Source organism: Haliaeetus albicilla, chromosome 14 (assembly GCF_947461875.1).
Source record: "Haliaeetus albicilla chromosome 14, bHalAlb1.1, whole genome shotgun sequence".
Taxonomy (NCBI): Eukaryota; Metazoa; Chordata; class Aves; order Accipitriformes; family Accipitridae; genus Haliaeetus; species Haliaeetus albicilla.
Window position 1 is genome coordinate 27,357,519 of NC_091496.1, and position 25,082 is coordinate 27,382,600.

The 25,082-nt window shown below is 48.7% G+C and overlaps 1 protein-coding gene across 1 annotated transcript; it reads left to right on the forward strand.

The window, feature by feature from the left end:
- Window positions 1-2,981: 2,981 nt before the first annotated feature.
- Window positions 2,982-21,623, forward strand: WNT2 (Wnt family member 2). Its single transcript, XM_069802080.1, has 5 exons — window positions 2,982-3,175; window positions 4,693-4,916; window positions 7,837-8,114; window positions 11,035-11,299; window positions 20,229-21,623. The coding sequence occupies exons 1-5, from the start codon at window positions 3,096-3,098 to the stop codon at window positions 20,456-20,458; spliced, it is 1,077 nt and encodes a 358-aa protein (XP_069658181.1). The 5' UTR covers window positions 2,982-3,095; the 3' UTR covers window positions 20,459-21,623.
- The last annotated feature ends 3,459 nt before the right edge of the window (window positions 21,624-25,082 follow it).

A 25,082-nucleotide genomic window follows, 5' to 3' on the forward strand; every position in this document is an offset into this window, starting at 1 on the left:
ACAAGTGCTGCCAGAAAACCTGCTCCGTGGGCTCCTCTCTCCACAGATCTGCAGGTCCTGCCAGGAGCCTGCTCCAGTGTGGGCTTCCCATGGGGTCACAGCCTCCTTCAGGCACCCACCTGCTCCGGCGTGGGGTCCTCCACGGGCTGCAGGTGGATATCTGCTCCACTGTGGACCTCCATGGACTGCAGGGGGACAGCCTGCCTCACCATGGTCTTCCCCACGGGCTGCAGGGGAATCTCTGCTCTGGCACCTGGAGCATCTCCTCCTCTCCTTCTGCACTGACCTGGGGGTCTGCAGGGCTGTTTCTCTCACATATTCTCACTCCTCTCTCCTGGCTGCTGTTATGCAGCAGTTCTCCCCCCTTCTTAACTACATTCTCCCAGAGGCACCACCACCATCGCTGATGGGCTCGGCCTTGGCCAGCGGTGGGTCCGTCTTGGAGCCGGCTGGTATTGGCTCTGTCGGACGTGGGGGAAGCTTCTAGCAGCTTCTCACAGAAGCCACCTCTGTAGCCCGCCTGGCTACCAAAACCTTGCCATGCAAACCCAATACAGTCCCCCATGGCCCCTTCCCACTTCTCCCATTCTGTCATTCTGTGTAACAGGAGAGTGGTCAATAGAAATAATGGATCCAAGGTGAGTTCATGTAAGGCCAGCACAGAGTGTAGGGCTCGGAGAAGGAATGTGGACAGCAATAAAGCTGGAATGCAGATGTGGTAAATGTCTCTTCTGGAGAGGAAGAGGACAACATTCATGAGCCACTGGGGCGGTTGCCACAGGTAAAGGAGCTCCTGTTAATACAGAAGGAAAACCAAACAGGTCAACTTCTTACTGCAAACCTGAGAAGGCAGGTAGCAGGGGGGACTGTAGCCTCTGCTCAGAGGGGTCTAAAACACTGCTGGAATTTGCTGTCTTCTCCTTGGTGTTTCTCTTTCTCTCCCCCTTGTCATGGTTTAACCCCAGCCAGCAACTAAGCACCACACAGCTGCTGGCTCACTCCCCCCACACCCCATGGGATGGGGGAGAGAATTGGAAGGAAATAGGTAAAACTCGTGGGTTGAGATAAGAACAGTTTAATAGGAGAGAAAAGAAGAAACTAATGATTATAATAATAAAATTATAATAATAAAAGGATTGAAATACACAAAACAATGCAATTACTCACCACCCACTGACCAATGTCAGAGCAGCGATCCACCCCCTCTAGCCAACTCCCCCCAGTTTATATACTGGGCATGGCGTCACATGTTATGGAACACCCCTTTGGCCAGTTTGGGCCAGCTGCCCTGGCTGTGTCCCCTCCCAGCTTCTTGTGCCCCTCCAGCCTTCTTGCTGCTGGCTGGGCGTGAGAAGCTGAAAAATCCTTGACTTGGTATAAACACTGCTGAGCAACAGCTGAAAACATCAGTGTGTTATCAACATTCTTCTCATCCTAAATCCAAAACCTAACTCTCTACCAGCTACTAGAAAGGAAATTAACTCTAGCCCTGCTGAAACCAGGACACCCTTGCTAATTGATCCAAGGTGTATCTCTTAAACTTCAGAAACTGAAGCTGGCCAGTAGTTGAAAATAGGTGTGTGTTTTTTCACACTGATTATCAAACAGATGCTGAATGCTCATCTGTTGCTTTTAAGACCTGCTGGAGTTAGTAACTGGAACTGTAGTTCCCGCTAGACAAGTAGTACTGTTGGAGAAGCAGTAATGTGCTCCAAGCTTCAATTGCCCTTAACCCAAAGTCTTTGCAGCCAAAAGCTTTTCTGATATTGGGGCGGTGGGTGGGTGGGTGGTTTCTGTGGGCATGTTTGGGGTTTTTTTTTTAAGTTAAATTGATAAGTGGGTGAACGTTGCCACCTTGAAAGTTGATACAATTCTACCTTCTGCATTTTCTTTCTGAAGCCCTACACGCTTCCATCTGTGGTCTCAAGAAGTCACAGCGAGCGACAGCCTGGAAGACCGGTGCCTTCCCTGCAGAGAGTCACGGCTGTCAGTGCTGCCTGAAGAACAGACTCAAAGGCTGCTTCCTAGCTTGCTGTTCCAGGATTTTCACCTGGGGTTGACAACCGAAGGCTTCTTTCAGGAAGAAGAACGGTGCAGTCAGTCCCTAAGTTACTTAGCAACCTTCAGAGTTTGTCTTTGTTACAGCCAGCGAGGGCTGACTTGGGACTGGGGCATCTCCCTCTTGTCAACGCGGGTTCCTTGCCTGGAGCGTCTCTTACCCTGTGTTTGCCTTACAGAGATGACACTAAGCAAAAACAAAGCTGCTAAATTCCTTGTTCTCCAATTCGCTTCCAGCCCCGGAGGCATCGCCCCGCTGCCCCGGGCAAGGGGTGGAGGGGGGGGGCACCGGGACCCCCCTGCACCGGGGCTGCCCTTGTTCAGGGCTTCTCCCGCCGGCAGCAGGTCGCGGTGTCGGGGCGAGCCCGGTGCGTGCCCGGTGTTGGCGGGTCGGGCGCGGTGCCGGTGCCAGGTCCCCGGCAGCCGGGGGTCGGGGGGGGGGGGGGGGGGGGTCGCCGCCGGAGGGTGCGCAGCGGCTGGCGCAGCCTCCGCTGGCGCGTTGGAACGGGCTGTCTGCTCGTTGTAGGGTTATTGGAAAGCAACTGGCTCCTCGGGATTCCTTGCCTAATCGGAGGTGTTACCTCCTCCTCTTCCCCCAGTGTCTCTTGACATCATTTCATCCATCAGAGTTTGAGAGGAGGAAGAAAAAAAAAAAAAAGGCAAACCACACACACCAACCAAAGCAGAACCCACCCAGTCTGTGAGCAGCCCACGCCAGCCCCTCAGTTTTGCTGTGACTGCAGGGAAGAGCTGGATCAGGGCAAAGATGAAGGATGGGAGAGGGGCTGAGCTCCTTGCCCTGAAGGATTTGGTGCGAGGCGAACCGGGAGGAGTCCGGAGCGATGCACCCACCGCCACCCCCCCGCGCCTCGGGAGGGGGGCAGTAAACCCCGCGGCCCCGCGTGGGGATGCGGAGGCGCTTGACCCGCGGCAGGAGGGAGCCCTCAAGGTGCGTTCGCTCCTGCCGGTCCTTGTCGCTCCATGGGATTTCTTCTGCCCCCCGCGACTGACCTGATGTGGACCGCAGCGTTTCTAACATGAACTTTCTCTCTGGGATCTGGTGGTCTCTTCCCCTGGTCTTGGTCTGGGCGACCCCACCAGTCACCTCCTCATGGTGGTAAGCTGTGCAATTCCAGGAATTTTTATTTGCTCTTGGGGAAGGTGGGGTCGGATTAATTGGAAATTAGGGGGGGGGGGGGGAGCCTCTCCCTCTCAGGCTCGTACAAGCGGAGCTCGCTGCTGCCAGCTGCTCCGGTCCAGAAAGCCCGGCCTTAAAGCTAAGCGGGATTAGACGGTCTCGGCATCTCCTTCCACACCCCGTCCCTGCTCCCCGGCCTCCTCCTTGGCCTAAGCGCAGAGCAGCTGCGAGGGCTGAGCGGGGCTTTCGGCAGAGCCCAAGGGTGCGGGGGGGGGGGGGGCGGCGGGCCGGCCCGGGGGGGGGGGGCAGCGGGGCAGCTCCCGGCCCTGGCAGCGCTGCCCCGGCGCAGCGGAGCCGGCGGGGGGAGCGGGAGGAGGAGGAGGAGGAGGAGGAGGAGGAGGAGGAGGCGGCAGGCTTGCAGGGAACACGCCCGAGGTGCGCGGGTGAAGCGCTGCTGCTGGCAGCCAGCCCCCCCCCCCCCCCCCCCCGCGCCCCGGCGGCTCTGGGAATTGGCTACAGCAGGGGTATTTTTGTTATTAATAATTTAAATTTTTTTTTACCCTCCCTCCTCCTTCCTCGCCCACCCCAACCCCTCCCTCCTTCAAAGTTTCTTCCTCGCTGAACTGCAAACTGCAAGTGCGAAGGGTTGGAAGCCCCTGCGGGCAGCGCAGGACCCGGCTTCGAATGATATTTGAGCTCAAGGCGGGGCGTCCGGGGGAGCTCGCTGCAAAACGGGGCCGGGTAACGGGTTAGGATGGAAACACAAACCTGCCCCTCGAACGGGGGACCCCAACCGAGCCCTGGCCGAGAAGTCTTGGCGGGGAAGAGGAGTTAAACCGCTTCTTACAAACCTGGGGAACACATTTTAACCTTGACACGGGCTGACGCGGGATCGAAGCCTGATTTATCAGGCTGAGCATATTTCGGTGAAAATGCTATCTGTGTCCGTAGCCGTATAAACGTTATTTATGGCGATGGCTTTCTGTCGTGCCGTCTTTTAGCTGCCACTTAAATATATATTCCTCTGGAAGTCACGGCTTTAACGACTTTCTGATCGTATAAAGTAATGAAAATACAAGGAAAGGACACCTTCTTCTGTTTGATCCCTTCAAAAGACACCTATAGTAGTTTGGGTTTTATAAAAGGTACCTTTCGAAACATTTCAGGACTAATAGAGACCATCTGGACACAGATGATGATGTAATTTAATTTTTGTCAAGGTTGGTTGTTTTTGGTTTGGGTTTTTTAAAGTCCTGCAAGGAGCTGTAATAGCGGGGTTTGGGGTTCTCCTAAACGCTTCACGTTGTTAAAAAACACAGCGCCGGAGACCGATTTTGAAGGATTTCCATAAAAAAAAAAAAAAAAAAGGGCAGAGGCAGCTGCAGCTCTGGATCCGCCAGGGGCGGGGGGGGGATGTGAGCTGAGGACCCCCCCGTTCCCCCCCGGGGGGCAACCGCAGCCTCCCCGCCTCTGCCCTTGCCCCTTCCCTCCCGCAGGTACATGGGGGCCGTGGGCTCGTCGCGGGTGATGTGCGACAACGTGCCGGGGCTGGTGAGCCGGCAGCGGCAGCTCTGCCGGCGCTACCCCGAGGCGATGCTCTCCATCGGCCGCGGCGTGGCCGCCTGGACGGCCGAGTGCCAGCACCAGTTCCGCCGGCACCGCTGGGACTGCAACGCCCTGGAGCGGGGGCAGCGTCTGCTCGGCCGCGTCCTGCTGCGCAGTGAGTCCCGCGTGGCGTGGGGGGGGTGGGTTGTGTGGGCGCCTTCCACCCGGGGCTGAGGGTGACAAGGGGGTTTTGGGCGTCCCCGTAAGGGTGAAAGGGGGTTTTAGGGATGGGGTGCCCGTCGGTGACACGGCCCTCCTCCCGTTACCCTTGGTCCTAGCAGCGGGGAAGCTTCGCTTCCCATTTTGGGAGGGAGGGAAGGGGAAATGCAAAGATATCCCGGGGTCTCGCAGTCGGCAGGGCAGCACGTACGGTGAGGAGAAGTGCCGCTCTCCTTCGAAACCTGTATCGGAGCAGAAAGACAAGGACCAGGTTTTGAAAGGGGACTCCGGCGCATTAGGGCCGGGCCCTGCGGTTCCCAGCTTCTCAGCTTTTTGGTGCGTAGTGGACCCCAAAACCACAAGTTACGGGCTACAGAGAAACCGAGGGGCCAGAACGCAGCGGTTGGGCAGAGGGCTTTCCAGCACAGCCCACCCTATCTAGGGACACCGGTGCTTTGGGGGGGCTGAAAGGGGCCCCCCGCGTCCGAACAGCATCCCAGCACGTTTGGAAGGCAGACGACGACCCCTTCGGCAAGCCGGTTCCCGCTGGAGCGTTTTGTGGGGGATGCTGTGCTGCCCTCCAGGCCCTCAGCCCCCTGCGGGGGGGTACGACAAGCCGGTCCCTCAGGTCAGGCTCTGGGGGAGCGAGAAGCGGGGACACATCTGATAGGGGGGAGCCAGGCTTGTGCAGACCCTGAGCAGCTGAGGACCGCAATGAGCTTCCCACCCTCGGCGGAGGATGGTTAAGCAGGGTGTTGTTGCCGTCTAAATGTTGGACTAAGGCATCTAGTGAGTCTTCAGGCAGCTTATACGGTCCTTTCGGCTCAAAGAAATGGCTGACATCTGTTACCCTGCCAGGATGCCCTTATCCAAGTGATAAACGTGCTGAGATTCTCCTGAACCGCGGCTCTTTTCACCCAACGCCACACCTGGGCATGCAACCAGTGGGGCTGACCCTGCCTGGGCACTCGTGTCCCTGGGATGTCCCGGGTACCGTCCGAGACAGCCGCCCCAGGCTGTGATCAGCCGGGCACCTGCAAGGAGAGGAGGAGGAGGAAAGTACCCCTGGGCCATTGCCCCAGCCAGCGGCTGGGAATGGGGAGGAGCACAGGAGACACTGGGCCCGCTGACCTGAGCAGTGGGATTTCATCCACAGAGCATCGTTCAGTGCCAGGCTCCGCGGCTGGTAAGCGCTCGGTTCCTGTAAGCGGCTTCACGTTCCCTCAGGAATTCTTTGTGAGTAACCAGTAACGTCACCCATCAGCTGAAGTTTTCGATGAGGTTTGTCTGACATTCAGGAAAACAAGTCTGGCAGAACATGGCCTAATTCTGATGAGGCTATTTCATAAAAAAAGTAAAAATGCAGTTTTTCCAAAAGTGAAGTTTTCGCTGCTGGCTCATGGGAGAGAATTAAGGCGTCGGGCTTCTGAGCTCTATGCTGAGCCTGATCAGGCAGTGATTGCCATGGGAAATGTAGCTTGATACTGCTCTAATTTGAAATGAAATGTTTTTGATTAGTTTAATAAACTCAAATCAAATATTTATCTTCCAACGACATCAAGCGTTTCTTTTTAATTAACTCTATAAAAAGTTTTGATGTTTCTGAATATGTTTTCTCAGAAATAAGTCTTCAAAAGAGCATGATTTCTAACAAGCCGTGATATCTCCTGCCTGATTTTGAAGGCAGTGTAGGGAAGGCAGGGTTTGCCCAGTCCTTTTGCAAGCTTTTAGTTGCCATTTGCCGAAGGTTTGCACAGCACATGGAAGTCCAGGGCCCATTCCTATTTGAAACATCTAGATGCTACTGGAATAGAAATACTAAATAATAAGTTATATGGCATAATGCTGCCCTTACAATAAAATCACAGATAACGTTCCTTCTTTGGGGTCCTACTTTACTGCGCTAGCGTTGCTTAAGGCTTACAAATCCTCCAAACAGGTCTCTCTCTCTGCTAGTGGTCTTAGATACTGCACAAGCCTACTTCTCACTCTTTCAGTGCTAACAAACTTTTAAAGTATGACAATATCCCATTCCCATAAATAGACCTGTGCCAATATAAGGTAGCTCTGTATTGTAAATTACTACATCTTAAAATAAACTTAAGCAATTACTACGTTGATATATGTACGCGATAGCCTAAGAGTAGACATAGTCTAGAAATGCAGATAATCTTTGGTATAATATAGTGTCTTCGTTAAGAGAAGGGAAAACTGCCCGCGCAGCTGGCGTGGAGGAGTCACAGCTGCCCAGCCAAATCCTGCCTCAAGCATGACACAAGCAGTGCCATTGATTTAATGGAACTTGTTTGTGTGAATCATGGTTACCGGGCTTGGTTCTAGGCAGAAAACCTAAATTTAATTTGTTTTCAGAAAATAACACCCAAGATTTCTCCCTACCGCCTTTTAAGCAGGAAAGTTTATTCCAAGTGCTTCGAAGAGGAAAAGCTAGTTTCTAAAGTTATTTGCAGTATTTTGCAACCTACATGCTGTTCCAGTGTCCCTATTTAATAATTTCTTAAACCTATCTCTGAGATAGCACTTCATATATTTTTCTAAATCGATGAAACATGATAGAAATACCAGCTGTCCTAGTCACGTATCTGTACAAAACAACTGATCCATGAAAGTATATTAATCAATATCAGAAGCAAACATTTAATGTTTCCAACTCTAACACTATATTGATGAGCTTTTACCAGGGAGGGGTCCAAGTTTAAGCCATGACTAATTCTGGCTCCAGGGAATGTGTATTTGTGTGATTTCAGCCCAGTTTTATCTTTTGCTCAGCAAAAAAGTCCAGGCTAACTGGCTCGAGTTAGGATAGCCACTCAAACTACCTACCCCAACGATTTTTAGAGCGCCTTTTTTTGTTTCAGGTAGTCGGGAATCTGCTTTCGTACATGCCATCTCCTCCGCCGGAGTTGTTTTTGCCATCACCAGGGCATGTAGCCAAGGAGAGCTGAAATCCTGCTCCTGCGATCCCAAGAAGAAAGGCTCTGCCAAGGACAGCAAAGGCCATTTTGACTGGGGTGGCTGCAGCGATAACATCGACTACGGCATTAAATTTGCCAGAGCCTTTGTGGATGCCAAAGAACGGAAAGGAAAAGATGCAAGGGCACTGATGAACCTTCACAACAACAGAGCTGGAAGGAAGGTGGGTGTCCATCCCCCCGAGGCCTGGAGATGCTCTCAGCGAGCTCTCACGGGCCTGGGGCAGGGAATGGTTGGCCCTTGCTGACTGGTCTCAGCAGTTTGGAAGAAGTATGGGACGAGCGGGAGACTGAGATGCTCTTTCTGTCTCCCTTGGAGGGTCGGTGTGGCAGAGATCTCCAAACAGACTGGGTGCAACTGCTTAACAGTGCTCCCATCTGAGCCAGTTCAGCGGTTCCTTGTGTGGGAAGTTAAGCAGGAGTCCAAGACGTTGCAGGATCAGTTTGGATGGAGGTTTAGTTCTGAGCCTTATATATGGAGGAGTTTTACTTTTGGTTAATAGAGAATAGAAATGCCTAGGGGAGGCTGAAGACCACACCGAAGAACAGGCTTGACTATTAAAGAGTAAACTCAAAATAGCATTGGAGAAAAAAACCATCCTGTCTATTCCTGTGTGTATATGGTAAACCTAAACACAAAACGAGCAGATAGAAAATAAAATTACTTCACTTTTTAAGAAAATAAATCCAAAATACATGTCCCTCCAAAAGGCATTGGCCCTGGGGTACAACCTGCTCTAAACAGACCCCTTTTCTAAACATTGTGTGAAAATACCATTCCTGAATTTCAACAAAAAAAGTCTTTACTTTTTTATTGTAGGTGAGTAGAAGGAGTAGTTGCTGGACATATTGCCCACTGCCAGTGCAAGGGCTGAGGAACACAGGCACTGACATTTTGTAGTGGTAGCTATAAGTAGTAAGAATAGTGCATGAAACTGGAATATGCCATTTCATTATTCAAAATTTATTCAAAACTTTCTGCGTCCATGACACCTGAAATAACACAGCAAAATTTTTTATCGTGCTGGACCAAGCACTTCTAAAATGATTCGTAGACTCTTCTTGTCTTTGGTTTTCCTTTACATGTATTCAGTAGGAAGCAAACTGTTCATACTCTGATCTTTTTGTATTAAAATGTTCCCTTTATAAACTGTAAAATTGTTCTATACTAACTAGCCCTTATTAGAAGAAAAGATCCAACTTTAATGAATGGTACTGCAAGTAGATGATTTTTCTGATAAATTTTTCGCCTTCAACATCTTTCCTCTACCTGTTTATTACCAGCAGGTGTAATTAATATGTAATATAGACAGATGAGGCTATTCAGATCAGTGATATGCATATGCAGCACTATGGCTGTATTTATGTTACTGTGCAAAAGAGACTGCAGTCCACAACACAAGCAAAGACTTTATAGGGGTGAATTAGCTCCATGCTGGGAAGTACTTTCTGTAACAGATCAGTGTCTTAGTAAGTTTAAAAAAATACATATGCCAAATAATAAGACAGTATCGGTAAGCAGGTAGGTTTTTTAGGAAAAGATCAAGAGGCTTGAAGAAATATATTCAATTAAAAATGATCAGCATATTTTCATATTCTAGGACCTGCTTTATAGAAAGGGATGCTGCTTTGCATCCACTGTGCAATAGTGTAGGTTTAACTTTGTAGGGATCTCACCACCTCAGCCCATCCACAAGCCTGGCATTCGGATCTGGGTAAGACCAGCTGTGCCCTCAGCTTTTTCTCACCCCCCCCAAAGGGGTGTGGATAGGTTTCTTTTAAAACTAGACTATTCAGATTTTACTAATTCGAAAACACATAGAATAAATATTTACGATATTCCCATATGGATCATACAAAATAATATGCTGTGTATCAGTATAGCAACACCACTGACAAAAAAAATTCCTGCATTCCTAGGTACTTCTTCCACTATTCCAGCAAGTTGTTTTAAACGTATGAGTGGTTAAACTGATTTTCACTCAGATAATTAAAACCCGGCATCTGCTTAAATCCCAGTTTTGTGATAGTACCATTGGCAATGAAGTGGGGCTGTGGGAATGTCAGTGACTTCTTTGAAGTAGTCATATCATTTACAAGTTGGAAAGAAAATTAAAAGTACTTTGGTTTTATAACATATTCTTGCTTTATTACTAAGTGCTTGGCTGAAAAATGCTGCCCCACTGTGCATCAGTCTCACTTCTAATCATGGGACTTTCCTCTCCCCTACCTTCCTCCCATGATGCTGTTCCTCTTGTACAAACTCTAAAATCTTCATATTTCATGAACCCTTAAGGCATAATATTTATAGATCAAATACCCATATCTTCAGAATTAGGAATGAATTATTTATTGTATATGAACCCATCTGTTGTTCTCCAACGTCATATGGATAGCTTAAATGTCTGAGATGAAGCTGAAATGGCTTTAATGCTATCCAGACATTAAATTAATGATGAAGGTGATCTCTCCAGTGCAAGCTAATGAAGATCTTATTCTAAAATGTTTGTTAAAAGGTTTATAAGCATTTTAAAAATACCGTATTTTAAAATTTTTCATACATCTGATGCCTAGCCCAGGTACGACGCTTTGCACAGTCTCTGTAAAATTATTTAAATATGAAATGCCTATGAATTTCCGGGCAATATTTGAAACGCTATTCCGGGCAAAGGGCGACTTCACGAAGGCGAGCTAGAGAGGGTCAGCACGGCGATGCTCGAGCTGGAACGATGGGGAAAGGGGGTGCCTTCGCCTGCCAAGGGGCTGAGTGATTCTGCCCATTTCCCAACTGGTTTCCTCCCGTCCAGTCCGTGCCCTGGCCTTCTGCACCATCTCGACCCTGGGGATGACTGGCAGGAGCAGGGAAGGTAAGCCCACCAGCCGGAGGATTGTCTGCACGGTTGAGTCGAGCAACCAGAGCAGCCCAACCATGTGGGGATGACCTGATGCTACCAGTGGGTGTCACTACAGACCGTGATTTGCAGACCCATCGCACGCCTGGCATTACCGGTGAACGCAAAAGGGCTGGGAAGCGTAAATTACAGTTTGTTTTACCTGTGTATATTTTACTGCGTTTCTAAACAGGCCGTGAAGCGGTTTTTGAAACAGGAGTGCAAATGTCACGGTGTGAGTGGATCATGCACTCTAAGGACCTGTTGGCTGGCCATGGCAGACTTTAGGAAAACAGGAGATTATCTGTGGAAGAAGTACAATGGAGCGATTCAGGTGGTCATGAATCAAGATGGCACGGGTTTCACTGTGGCTAATAAGAGATTTAAGAAGCCAACTAAGAATGACCTGGTATACTTTGAAAGCTCTCCAGACTACTGTATCAGGGACAGGGATGTAGGTAAGCCTCTGTCGTTACACGTGAATGGTTTTATTTCAGACATTTGTACTTTGAAGCTCAAAAGTTATCATTATTACTGAGTGTGTGTGTGTGTGTGTGTGTGTATATATATATATATATATATATATATAAAAATCCATGCATGCAACTAGCAGGAAGCAGGCAGGAAGATGTTTGGGAAGGACAGCTCTGTACAAGAACAATAGCTCCTTGACGTCCCTAGATGTATGACGGCCAGTTTTTCTAATATAATTCAGCAGATTCTTCCAGATGCTATGGATCCCTGGAGACACTGCAAGGCAAAAGCTGCTTTTAGGGCAAGTTTGAGTTATGCTCTGGAGGCAGGTCCATACCATACACAGCCACATACACGCTCGTATCCCATGGCTCACTCCAGAGCTGCCAGGTGCAACTACAGCAGCCCCAAGTCCCGTGATGTCCCCATGATACTACCTCCTGTCGCGTTGCTTCTCTTCCATATTGTTACGCTACTGGTGCGGACTCCCGAGAGACCAGCGTCCTCCTTTATCTGCCCATTCCCCGCAGCTCACCGTGGACTATGGCCCCCCGAGTTGTAGACGCACCTCTCCCCGTCGGTGATGCAGGAGGTACAGCAGCTTGGTCTAAACCATGAGCATGCTGTCGGTAACGTGGTGCAAGGCAGCTGGAGGGCATGCAGGTGGATGAAGGAATCAGGGTCGGTGGGGCACGGCACGCTGCATCGCGCGACACAGCTGTGTATTCCTCTTTACGAGTCAGGGTTGGCCCCATCCGTGATAACCATCACATTTTCTGAAGAGTTGTGCCAGTCCCAGTGGGAAGAGGTAAAGTTTCAGGGCTGCTATTAGCACTGGATTTTTCTGCTTTCAGAGATTCCAATAGAGACAAACTTAACAGTGTTACAGGATTCAAGGCATTGCCAAGCACCAGGAATCCTGCTATAACGGTTCTTGACCCGTGTATAGTATTTCCTGATGTGGCAATTAAAAACTAGCAACTAGAAAACCAGAAATGTGGAAAAGAGAGCCAGACTGAGTAATGTATGAAAGATGTTGTGGAACTAATTAATAGGTTGTATAACGTACCACATTGCACCCGGTATGACATATCCGTAAGTATCTGGATAGCGATGCAGCTCAACCCTTTTTGGCACTGCTGCATATTTACAATCCAAGTTTACTTGGAATAAGCATTGCAAAACAACTGTACTTAAATAAGAACAATATGTGAAATCTTGGTCATGTACTATTGACTTCGGTGAACCCAGAACTTCATCCAGTATGCTTACATTGTACAGTGTTTCTGGTTAGTTGAGTAGTCAAGGTAATTTTAAATGTTACTTATGGATTTTGCAGGTGATGCTTATTACCTGCACAAGCACATGTTGTTCCTTGCATAGTGACCAATACTGTAAAGTCTAATATTTTAATCCAAGTGACTAAATGGGCATATTGTAGCATTGTGCAGAGACTAACTTTGCAGACTAGGATTTATTCAAAACTTTATTTCTTGAAGTTGCCTTGTTCATTGTAAAACCCGTGATTTCTTTCCCCCAAAAAGGAGAGCCCGTACTCGATCCACTTCTTTGTCAAAAAGCTGTTTAATAATCTCTTTGTACTAAGACTAATCTCATCTGTCAGTCTTGTTATCGTGGAGAAGAGTGGGCATTTTTCACCGTGGTGTATTACGCGTGCTTGCCTGATGCTGTCAAGCCTGTGCAGAGATGGCAGAGTCTGACATGTGCTTTGGCTCAGCTCAAGATAAGGCTGCGGATGAGGCGGTGTTCCTTTGCTGCCCAGAATTCAGAGAATGTGGCTGTTTGGAAGAGCACATTTTTGGCAAGCTGCAGTAAACCTTTAACAGGCTGTGGAATGCCCTGCTGCTTGCGTGGACCAAAGAAAGAATCAGACGAACAAAAACTGATCTGGCTTTGAGAGAGGTAATTTCAGCAGCTGAGAAGCAATTTTTCTTTATTACCTTTGGTTTGCCCTGTTGAGCGCTCCAGAGTGTCAGCTCTGTTAAATGACTGGAAATGGAATGAGATTATGGAAGTCTGAGTTTGGAAATAGCTGGGGAGCATCTCAGCGTCAGCTAAATCTAATAGCACAGTGCATTAGTACGTCCTTGAATACAGTTCTGCCTTTCATTCTCTGGGGAATTCAAGCAATTTAGTGCTTCAGGAAAAAAAAAAAAAAAGCATATCTGGTGATTGGTTAGTATTGGGACTGAACGAAGGATTCGCAGAGCAAATCTTACGAAGCATCACGACTTGTCCAGGAGACAGCTTCACAAACTGTAAACCAACCAAGCCAGTGTCCTGTGTGGCTCGGGTCTGCTAATGCACGTGAACCAGTAAATTAAAGGTGCTCAGGAGTTGTATCAGCAGCAGCCTATCCAAAAACCCACATACCTTGTCTTCTGCCATCGGAGCTTGTAGCTCTGTGTCTTCTCCCTGGTGGTGAGCACCCACCGGAGGGTGCTGGGTTGGAACACACCCCACTGGGTCTGGCAGTCTGTCTGGGGGAGACAGTGGGACATGCATACATGGATCACCCCCGCTACATGAAAAATGTGGCGTTAGTATTTTTTTTTTCCCTAGAAGGAAAAGAGGAGTCATTGCTTTTGGGAGACCTGTGATATGTAGAAATCACTAATAACAACTCAGCAGCAAGAAAACGTAATAATGTGACCACCTCTTGTCTAGATTTCATGACTTTTAGAAAAGGACCAAAGGAAGATTTTTTAGACATGTTCAGAATTCACTTAATTCTGCTCACATGGGTGCTGAAATAATTTTTAGTCACAATTTTTTACTCATAATTTGATAGAAACAAAAATAGGACATCCCAGAGGGCTTTTGAAAATCTTGGCATGAACATAAAAATTTTGCCACACTTTGCATGGTCTTCCCTTATATTAGGATACATTTCCAGCTCCCAAAACCAATACAAGCCTACCCAGGACTACACAGGGAGAGACCTGTTAGAAATGAAAAAGCTGTGAAGGGAACTAAAGTGATGAGTACACAGGTGGCACTCTGTCATGTGTACTGTCTTACCCTGAGTGCGTAACTTCACCTCTGAAATGCTCTAAAAAAACCTTCTTGCTTGTCTGCTTATAAGCTTCTGTTAGGAAGGATTAAATATTTGAGCAGCCGTAGCGCAGGCATCGCCAGCTTGCTGGCTGAGTCTTCGTTCCAGGCTGTTGTTCGTAGATACTGTTAAAACCGTGTGATGTCATACTGCAAAAAACCACCCCATTTTACAACAGGTGTATTAAAAATTAGTTGGCACAGAGCAACCAAAAAACGTAGGCAGTGTTTGAGTGAAGCCTCTTCCTGCAGGGAGACCCCCACCAAAGTGTGTAGAGCAAGCTGAGCTCAGCTACGCGTGTTGAGGTGGTGCATATGGAGCGGAGAGGTTGGGTCCCCAAGGTGGAGGCGATGGGTGAGCGGCAGGATGGCGTTGGCGAGCGTGTGTTGACAGTTTGCAACTGTTGTGGTAGCAACCAGGCTTCAGCTGCGTGAAGGTGGTGGTGGAGCAGAGGCAGGTTGCACCTACGTGCAGATGGTCTCAGGCTGCTGCCGCAGTCCCTCAGGACCTGCTGCAAACCCCTGTGCCGTGTGCTTCAAGTCATCCGTAGGTTTCTCCCAACACTCACGTGGTCGCGGTTTGGGCGCCGTCAAAGCCAGCGTCGCTGCCCCTGCCCGTGTGTGGGGTGTGGGTTGCGTGCCTGGGTTGTGGTGGCCATCTCTGTGTCCCCAACAGGCAGACGGGGTGCTGCGGCTGTGCCTGAGGACCCTCCACACCTGGTGTCCCAGTGGAAAGCACTCCAGACATGCACGCGCAGTGCTATGGGCAGCCCCACGGAGCTGTGCGTTGGGTGACAAACCACATGCCCAGGGTGATCTGCTTCGGGTCCTTCATGGGATGATTTTCGTGTTAATTTATTTCCCTTGCTGCCCCACGTAAGCCGTTTGCTGCATTTTTTGAGACGAATGAGGCCAAGCCCAGAGTGAAAGAAAAATGTGAAACTAAAGTATGGTCTGCAAAGTATTGGTGTCGGGCAAGATGTGTTAGTACTTGAGGTATGTAGCCCGTGGAGGGAAACCAATCTTGATCTATGTCAAAAGCTGCTCACTGAGGTTAGCCGCATACAGTCAGTCCCTGTGTGACTTCTTGGCCCGTATCTCCCAATTTACGCATTGCAAACATGTTGGGTGCAGTCCCAGCCCCGTGCAAGCCGACGGTGAAGCTTGCGATGACTTCCATCAGGGCAGCTCTCTTCCAAGCACGCTCCAGCAGGGGAGCAGCGCGATCGCCCCAAGAGCCTCTGGGAGCTGAGAGCTGTCATTAGACAGCTATCAGTGGCTGTGGAGATTAGGACGAGACGCGTGTTTACTCTAAACTGAAGCTGTTTTTATTAGCACCTTGCTGTGTCTTTGTGGCTGGCCTGGGAAATCCCAGCCCCTCCAGACAAGGCTGCCTGTTCTTTCCAGCCCTGCTCTACTGGGGTGTTGTACATAGGTGACACGTGAATCTTTCTTGATTTAAAAAGTAGCTTCAGAGCTACTTTTCTGTGAATATTTCCTTCTTTCTTTTTCTTTCCCCAAACACTTGTGTGGAAACTAGTTTATTGTTGTTGGGAATTTCACTGCTTTTTTTTTTTTTAGGTGCAAGTCAAATAATGAACTTTATTGCTTGACACCTGATTTTTAAGCAATAGAAATAGAAGGGAAAATCTCATGTTATAAAGGAATAAATACATTTTAGTGCTTTAGGAATGGGAAAAAATATTTTTCAACTTACCATATGTTTGCTTAAGAAAACAACTGTGCAAACCAAGAAGAAAGGGTTTGATGTACGGGCCGTAAAGTTGGCAGTATTAAAAGCCGTGGATGTTTTGGCAGGTATAATGTTGTGTGTCGGCATGGCAATTCCAACACTTGAAATAAAAACAAAGAGGTTGCAGGAAAACTTTCTACAAGTTAGAACATACTCCTGCCTCTTAAGCGATGAAGAGGTGCATTACAGGTAGCAGGCAAAGATCAGAAAACTCTGCCTTATTTTGTTTAGTGTCTTCTGCTGTCTTCATCACCTGGGTACCTGAGTGCCTGCCAAGGAGCGCGTTAACTTGCCTGGCTGCTCGCTCTCAGTTATTGCTCCTCTTCTTTCTCACGAGAGAAGCTGAAGATGCTGTTAGAACTTTTAAGAAGTGTTGGTTTTGCTCAGAAACTAAGCCTTTATATGAGCCTGTTTTCTCTTTTGTCACATTCTATGAATGATTTAGTCTCATCTCTTAGCGGCATAGTAAATGTTGATGTTGTATTGTGGGCAGTGTCAGATGATACCGGCTTCTGACTATCTCTTAGTGGCTGAAATAATTTTGGTTTTGAAGTCGGTGCCAAAACTCCTGTTCAAACCAGTGGGCATATCCCACTCAGGTTCTCCTTTGCTGCTGTGCGCTTTCCCCAAACATCTGGAAATGAGAACTTTGGAGTTGGAAACTAACCTGTGCCTCGGCTGGGGCAGCTCCTGCCAGGCGTGGGGGGACGTGGGGTCTTCCTTCTCCCCCAGCAGGCGGGCGGCACAGCCCTGAGTCGTGCTGAGGAGGAGAGTGGATTTGCTTTTCCTCCACTGGAGGAATGACTCCTGGCCGGCCGGCACGCGACGGTGGCACAGCGAAGGCTATCGTGGGTCTGGCTCGGTTCACACGAACCGCACGCTGAGAGCAAAACACTAAGCGTTTTGAAATCTAACCCAGATCACGGTTGTTGGAGGTTATTGTCGTAGGCGTGCTGCGCTACGCAGCCCAGGCTCACCGGGACTTGGGCCTGGGCCCGGTCGGCCGGGTAAAGCAGCACGCAGGGCGAGGGAGGTGAGGGAGAGCCTGTGCGGGGGGGCCAGCAGGAATTCGCACCAAATTCCTGATGCAGAACGTTAATCACAGGAGTCGCAAGCTTGGCCTCTGTACCTTTTTTCTGTCCGAGCAGAGAGGGCGGGACAAGCACCTGTAAAAGTGGTTATTCAGTGGTATTTTGCACAGTCTGGGATGTGATGGATGTCGCTGTGGGGTGACACAAGCACCAGCACTTGTGTTCGGATGTCCCCGCTGCTTGCACGGTGTCATGGATGGAGGAGACCGTGGTGGCCGGGGGGCAGGGTTTGGTTTGTTTTCTGCCACAGGCTTCCTACGGAACGACAGGCAGATCACGTAGCTCTGCATCCTCCTGCCCTCTCAGCCCTGCCTAGACTGGGGGCACTGGGGGCCAATGGAACTCTCTCTTCCCCCAGTGTGGAGTGATTCCTGAATAAAGGATCTGGGAAAGGCCTTTGCCTGTCGTGCAGGTTGCCCTGGTACAGCTGGCCCTGCGGGGAGAGCTGCATGGCCAAGGGCTTGCTAGGGGTGCTGTGCACCCGTGTGGGTCATTGCTGGTGGTACCTCTCCTCCTCCTCCTCCTCCTCCTCTTCCTCCTCTTCCTCCTTTTCCTCTTCTTCCTCCTCTTCCTCCTTCTCCTCCTCCTCTTCCTCCTCCTCCTCCTCCTCTTCCTCCTCCTCCTCCTTCTCCTCCTCCTCCTCCTCCTCCTCCTCCCCCCCGGGACCCCCTGCATGGGATCCAGGTGCCAGCACTGGCTGCGGGGACAGGAGACCGGGAATCACTGCCGGTTCCCTGGTGCAGGGCATGCCTGATGCAACGTCTCTGGTTTTTACATCAACATGAGGTGCTCCCCCTGTTAGCAGCGACTCACTTTAAAGTGCTGCTCCGCCGCCTCCCCAGGGATGCTACGCAGAGCGCTGGTCCATGGGCAGCAGCGTGAGCAGGCTCGGACCCCGAGGCGACCCAGGATTTACGAGGCTGCAGGCGCAGGAGCCCGTCTCTGGCTCTGTTCAGCGTGTCTTCTCCTCCCTTTGCCTCTTCCCCCTCGGGTGGCTCGGCAGGTCTCCGCTTGGCCGACCCGGCAGCACTGTGGAGCTCAGGACCCCTGAGCCGGGACCAGGGTCTCCGCCGTGGGCAGCAGCCGGGGTGGCTGTGGGCCCCCGCTGAGCCCGGGGGGCTGGTGGCCACGCAGCACCCTCCTTCTGCTCTGCCCACAGCAGACCGGCACCAGCGACTTGCTATTGAAGCTTTGCGGGTGTATATTTCTACCCAGTGAATATTTAAATATTTAAGTAATTACAGGAATACAGGCTATGGGAGAGAAGGCTGAGATGCCTTCCAGGGACTGAAACACTCCTCCGGGGCAGCAGTCGAAGCCTGTCCTGACTTTGATGCGAAAAGAGCAAAATTTCCCCCAGTGTAGCGAAGAAAGAGGCTAAATCATGTGTCGGGCACATGAAAAACTGCAGTCTGAGAAGGTGACTTTACTCAAGTCCCTGAGACCACTCGCTGCCTCAGTGGCTGGGCCCAGGCTCAAAAAGACACGAAGTCTCCCTGGTGCTGGGGACAGTAGGGGACAGAGGAACAACGAATTCTTGTATGTATGTCGTGAATTGCTTCAATACAGCGGCGGTATATACAACCATGAGTACACCATGGGGGGGGGGGGGTAGAAAATTAGAATTTATGCAGCTTAGAGTTTTAATAATTACATATCAATTGCAGCTTCAGTTTTGGTTAATAATAAACCAATTACGATTGGTTTGCTATCCTAGCTCATGCCAATTTGAATTAACGTCTGCATGTATTTTTTTTCTTTAAGAAGGTGAATTGTTAATGTTTGATGTACACCTGTGAATACACTTTGTAAAATGTTTCCAGTTAATTTAATGACCACAGTCAATATTTAGGGAATCCCATTTTGGCCAAGAACAGAAGAATGGAGCTATAATCGGGTCTAGGGAAAATGTCAGAACAATGTTCATCTCATGGGTATACCTGAAATTGATTTATAATAGCAGTACATAAGAAATTAGGTGAAGCAATGAGTATTCATGAAGTTTTCAGATTGGTGGTAATAATCTCTCAACAGCTGCGGTATAGATCCTGAAGTGTAGCCTAAGATAAGTTTGTGTTAGATGAGCAGCAGCTCCTGTGATGTGGTACAGCAGCAGTTCAGGCTAAGGCATGCCTTAAAGAGTCATTTTGTGCCATGTGGAGATGAGCAGAGTAATTTCAGCCACTCCAGAGAAGTTTTAAGAACATGAAAAGGCGTGATATGCTTCCCTACCCCTCCTTCCGTCCACAGCAGGCTATAATTTAGTTTCTTTTAATCTCTGTCCAGAAAGAGGAGGACAACCCTTGGTGCTTACCCCACAGAGATGAGAGGTGCACAGAGCAGCCACCCTTCATCCGCCACCTGAACTGGTGGACACGGGGGCCGTGGGCGGGCGCAGCAGCGATGCCAAGCGGTTGGGGTGCTCCTGCGCTCGCTTCTGCAAAGACTTTAACCACTGGCAGCATGGTTACTCTGCCCACTGTGTCCCTTGCGGCCACCAAATTTAGTGGTCTCCTCTTTCCCAGCCCTCCCCTGCGCACCCAGAGCTCCCCTGCAAAGCCCTTGGGGTCCCGAGCACCTTGGGGGTCCTCCTCCTGGGTGCCCCATTTCACGCAGCCCTGGGGGACTGGGCGCAGAGGGCAGGAGGGGGCTGCACGGCTGCCTCGGGGAGGGTATCGGCTCGCTGGAGAGGTAGAAGGTGCTACGGAGAGATGAAGCAAAGCATGATGATACCAACAGAATCAGGCAGAGCCTTGAAGTATTAGGTCCATTTTACTCCTTCTCATCTCCAGACCTGATTTCTAGGAGGAATGGGAGAATTTGAGCGCAATTTTACCTTATTAGAGGCATTTCGCTGGCTTGATATTGAATCCTGGGTGATGTGATGTTGAAGGATCAAATACATTGCAAATTATGTCTCCTATACCTATTTTCATATGCTTTCTGTCCTTCCTTAAAATCCCCCTCCTGACCTTTACTGCGTTTCCTTTGCAGGGTCCCTCGGGACAGCTGGTCGGGTTTGTAACCAAACCTCCCGTGGCATGGACAGCTGTGAAGTGATGTGCTGTGGGAGAGGCTACGACACCTCCCGCGTCAGCAGAATGACAAAATGCGAGTGCAAATTCCACTGGTGTTGTGCTGTGCGCTGCCAGGACTGCCTGGAAGTGGTAGATATTCACACCTGCAAAGCGCCGAAGAGCGCTGGCTGGATCTCCCGGACATGATGCAGAGGCTACTGATGCTCGAGGACCACAGCCTTTGCCCTTCCCGGTCCATGCAGGGAATGCGTCCGAGGTCTTACGCTACTTTTACGCCACTTTTGCCTTTGTCTTTCATTGCACAGAAGCTACTGAATAATTAATACAAACTCTGCGGCATTTACTTCCCATTTCTGCATGACAGTGTTGCTGCAGAGTTGTCTGTGCATAAACTGATGCAGCTCTGGAAGGATGTACTTCTGCCAGGACTCTTCCAACCAACACGTAACTCTCCTCCGGACTCCTTGAGGCAATTAATTCCTGCCATCAGGAACACAGTAAGATGCAAAGATGGGGCATTTCGTACAAGACCACCACCACCGACTGCATGGGCTGAGCTTGCTCAAGCATCTTCCAAAGGATCTTGTGCTGGTCACAGTCGTGCCCTGGATACTGAAGTGCTTGGGAGTCTGAGCACCGGTTGGTGATTCCTCCATGAGAGAAAATTTGGGGCCAGGCTGGGTGAAAGGCTTTATCAGAGGGGTGTTTGTCCATCGCTGTTGGACTGGAGTTTGCAGTGAGGTGGCCACCGGAGGCCACCCTGGCCACCGTTAGCATGCCGCAGCTTCCCATGGGGCAGAAATTAGCCCATGGCGAAAAGCAAAGGAAACTGCAGGAGATGTATTCAACCACAACATTTTCATAAGCTATTAAAGAGTCAAAGCAAATGTCTTAGTTATATATTTGTGAAAACTTGCCGTAAAAGCTTTTAAAAGGTCATTAATATTAACTGCTGAGTTTTTTTGTGATCTGAAGGATCGAAGAGATTCGTTTCTCAGCCTAGTGAGAGCTGGGTGTAGGACACTCAACTACCTAAGGATAGAGTTTCCTATTTTTCACTTACTGAATAAGCAGAAAAACATTTGCAGAAAGCTGATGGAGAAGGAAGTACCTTGTCTCAGTAAAGATCGGGTTTCTAAAGAATCTATATCAACTTCTACGTTCTTTTAAATTTAATAAATCTATTAAATGTATTCAGAATGATACTTTCCATTCAGATGGGGACTTCCAAAAAAGATTTTCTCTGAATACTTTCTGCAAAAACTTACACCTATGATTAAGGGTCCATTGGCCTTTGATGGAGGCAGCTGTAGGTTGCGCCAGGTCCATATGCCAGGCTGGGATCAGCCCCCCCCAAAAAAAGTGCTGGAAAGATGTGCAGGCTCACGAGGCCCAGAAATCGCAGCCTCACAGGAGAGGAGCTGGGTCAGAGAGGGACCAGCCGCCTCTCCTCGGAGCAGAGACCAGCCAATGAGCCAAGATGAAAGATGGGTCCTGCACCGGTAAGTCTAATAAGGCTCTGGAAAAGCACCCATGAAGTGCAGAGACAGGCAAGGTAATGAAAAAATAACATAGGAAAAGGAGGTTAAATGGGTGACAGGACATACTGTAGATGCAGGTAAAATTTCTGTATGAAAATGAAAAAGACTGCAGGAACCCTAGCGGGTACAAACAGTGCATGAAAAAGTAATATACAAGTTGCATACTGTGGCAATTGAGTGAGTAGTCCGTTACGTTGTTTGTTTTTTTTAAAAAGAATATTTAAAAAGAACAGGGGTTTACATTCAATGGTCTTGAGGGCAGTCATTTACATCTGAAAGACTTTGGAAAAAGTTTGTATCATTAAAATGGGCAAGTCATTTCCAGAAGTCACAGCTGGCATTAAAAGATCAGGAGGATCCAGAAAGGTATTTATTTGGACAATAAGATAATGTTTCAGTTACTGTATATGGCATTAAGGTAATTTTCACAGCTAGAAGTAAGAATAATCACGCTTCTGGGTGTAAACCAACTGCTGGTGGGACTAGCCCTGTCAGCATGTTAGTGTACAGTGTGCACATGACACACACACGCACATGCAGCCTGTATATATGTATACACGTTCAGTTCAGTGGTTATACTGTTGGCCTCATTACTGCTGGCAATTCTGGCTCTGGGCTGAATAAGGAAAATTCCATACCTGATTGTATTTAAAGGTGAGCTCCAAGGAGAATTTTTATCAGGATTTCATTGTGAAAATAAATCTGCATATTGTTCACAGCCTGAGCAATATCACATTTTAAGCCTTAAACTTAAAGAACTTAAAAGCAGTATAATATTTTTTAATTTTTTTGAGCCAGGTTTTTTTAAAGATTCAGGGACCCTATGAGAAGTCTACAAATTCCCCATGTAATAAAGTTGAAAATGTTTCAATGTTCTGGAAAAAAGGAAGTCTCATTCTTCTAAGGGAATTTGTTCTAGGCAGTTGAATAAAAGGTAATGAAATCAGATTGCTTCTTAACTAACTCCATCATCTGGTTAATACACCAGAAATCAAACCTACCTGAATTCTGCAGTCCCAGGTAAAGTGTTTTGGGGTCATTGTGTTAAAGGTGGAACTTTTATTCCATGACCTGGTCCTCCTCCACCGAGGTACATCTTCTTGCTCCAGACTTCCCCCTGATCTAAGGGGCCTGTGGTTCCTGAAGGCTGGTCTTACCAGTAAGACCAGGAAGATGATGGCATTGAGTACCCTGGCCTTTTCAGCGTCCTTTGTCACCAGATCCCCTGCCCCATTCAGCGGCAAGCCCACCAAAGGTGTGCACAGCAGGCTGAATTTTATATTTCACGCAAGTGCCATATTAATAAGCTGCAATGCAATGCCTCCACCAAACTCCCTTCACCAGAGGAAAACCAGAATATTTTGCAGCACAACAAATGTGTAACTGCTGAGCTGGCCAATTATTTTATTACTTTTTTTTTTTTTTCTGTATTTATGATTTTTTTTTTTTTTAAAAAGAGCTCCAGGTAGGCTTCTTACAGCTGTAAGCATTTCTGCTGCCTCTTCCATGAAGAAAGCACTCCTGGGAACTTTTGCTATTTCTTAGTGGGAAAAGATGCTCAGAGATGTAAATATTGCTAGGAAAGGCACCTCCTCGACCTTCAGCTAATCAAACAAAAAAAAGGGAAAAGAAAAAAAAGAGAAGAAACAGAAATTGGGCAAGGCAAATGAAATAATCCTATATTTTGTTCTATGGAATAAATTTACTCATGTATTTAGTCATGAAGAGGAAACAGCTGTCCCTAGGTAGACACTTCAGTGTCAGAATAATATTAGCTGAGGCAAAAGGTTGTAGGATTATTTTTTTTAAATATGCAGTCCAATTTTCTTGAGGGAGTTCCCTTTAATTTGCTGCATGAAATCAGAATCTAGCAGAGCTCTGAAATGCCGTTAGCCTGCCAAGCGTTTTGGGATTGCTCCCTCCCCACTATTTTCTTTTTTAACAAACTTTACCCTAAAAAGCATGTTGAGCTATTTTAGAAGAAATCTCACCCAAAAAAGTGTAATTTTCTTTTACCACATGGAAAATGGGGCATGACTTTTAGGAATGGTGGTGTATGTTTGGGTATATGGGTGTTGTGGCTCAAGAGATTGTTGTGTTGCTTCTTTTTTTCCTGCAAAACTAGCTAAACCCAATTTGTGCATCTCACCCTGACCTCCCATCCCTGTGTAACCTTCTCTGCAGACATGGATTAGAAATAAAATACCGCCTTTCTGGTACTGTGCTACACAGCTGCTGAAAGGCATCCAGCCTGGGTGCCCAAATCACACCCGCATTCGGCAAGCAGCCGGCAGTCCCTGCCTGCAGGCTTCGTGCCCAGCCTCTCGCGGGACTAGGCGTATGGTGGGCAAAGGGAAAATGAGCGTTTTACTGAGGATTACTGAAGATCTGGGGCTGGGGAGGGTGCTTTTACTAGTTAAAAATAGCTCTTAATCCAGTGTGGCAGCGCAAAGCGTACCAACGCTTGCTCGTCTCCACGGGTTTTGCCTCGCACTCTTAGGAAGGGCTGCAGCCTCCTCGTGCAGGCGACGGCCACCTCCGAGGGCAGAGGCGGTTTTGTGGTCACATACGAGAGCCTGCAGGTTTCTCCTGCCACTTCAAACGACACAAACGAACTTGTATTATTATCTGAAAGACAGCAGCAGTTCATGGGCTGTAACCACAAATGTGTTTTGGCTTTTTTTTGTATAACATCTCATTTGCCTGATTAAATGGATGCGACTTCATAACGTAAGAGCTTCTCCTGCGTGGAAGAAGCAAACGTGTACGAATCAATATATTGACTGCTCCTCCTTCACTGTTCCAGGGCTGCTTCTCTGCTCCCTCGGCACTGGGAACCGGGCAGGAGCCCTGCACGAAGGCGGGTGGGACACGGGGCCGGGGGCTACCAGGCACACCGTGCCTTACCAAGAGCCGCTGAGGCTTTCCAACCTTCGGTGCGGTGACAGCCACACCGGTGTGACGGGGGGGTCGTGCGAGGGGTGCAGCTTCCTTTGGGTGTTTACCTTCTGTAGGCTTCTGCAACATAGGAAAACTCCTGGTATTTTTTCCTCCTTTTCTACTGGGGTAAGGACTTCTATGCTATGCCACTGAAAAATCAGTCTGTGTATTTGGCATTGACACTAAATCACAGCGACCGATTAGCCACCAGAGAAAACAACTGCCTTCCCCTCGGTGCAGCACTCGCCTCTCCGCAGCTGTAAATCTACGGGGTGGGAGGGCCAGAAGCTTGACTTACTGGACACTGCTGAGCGTCTCTCCTTTTTTTT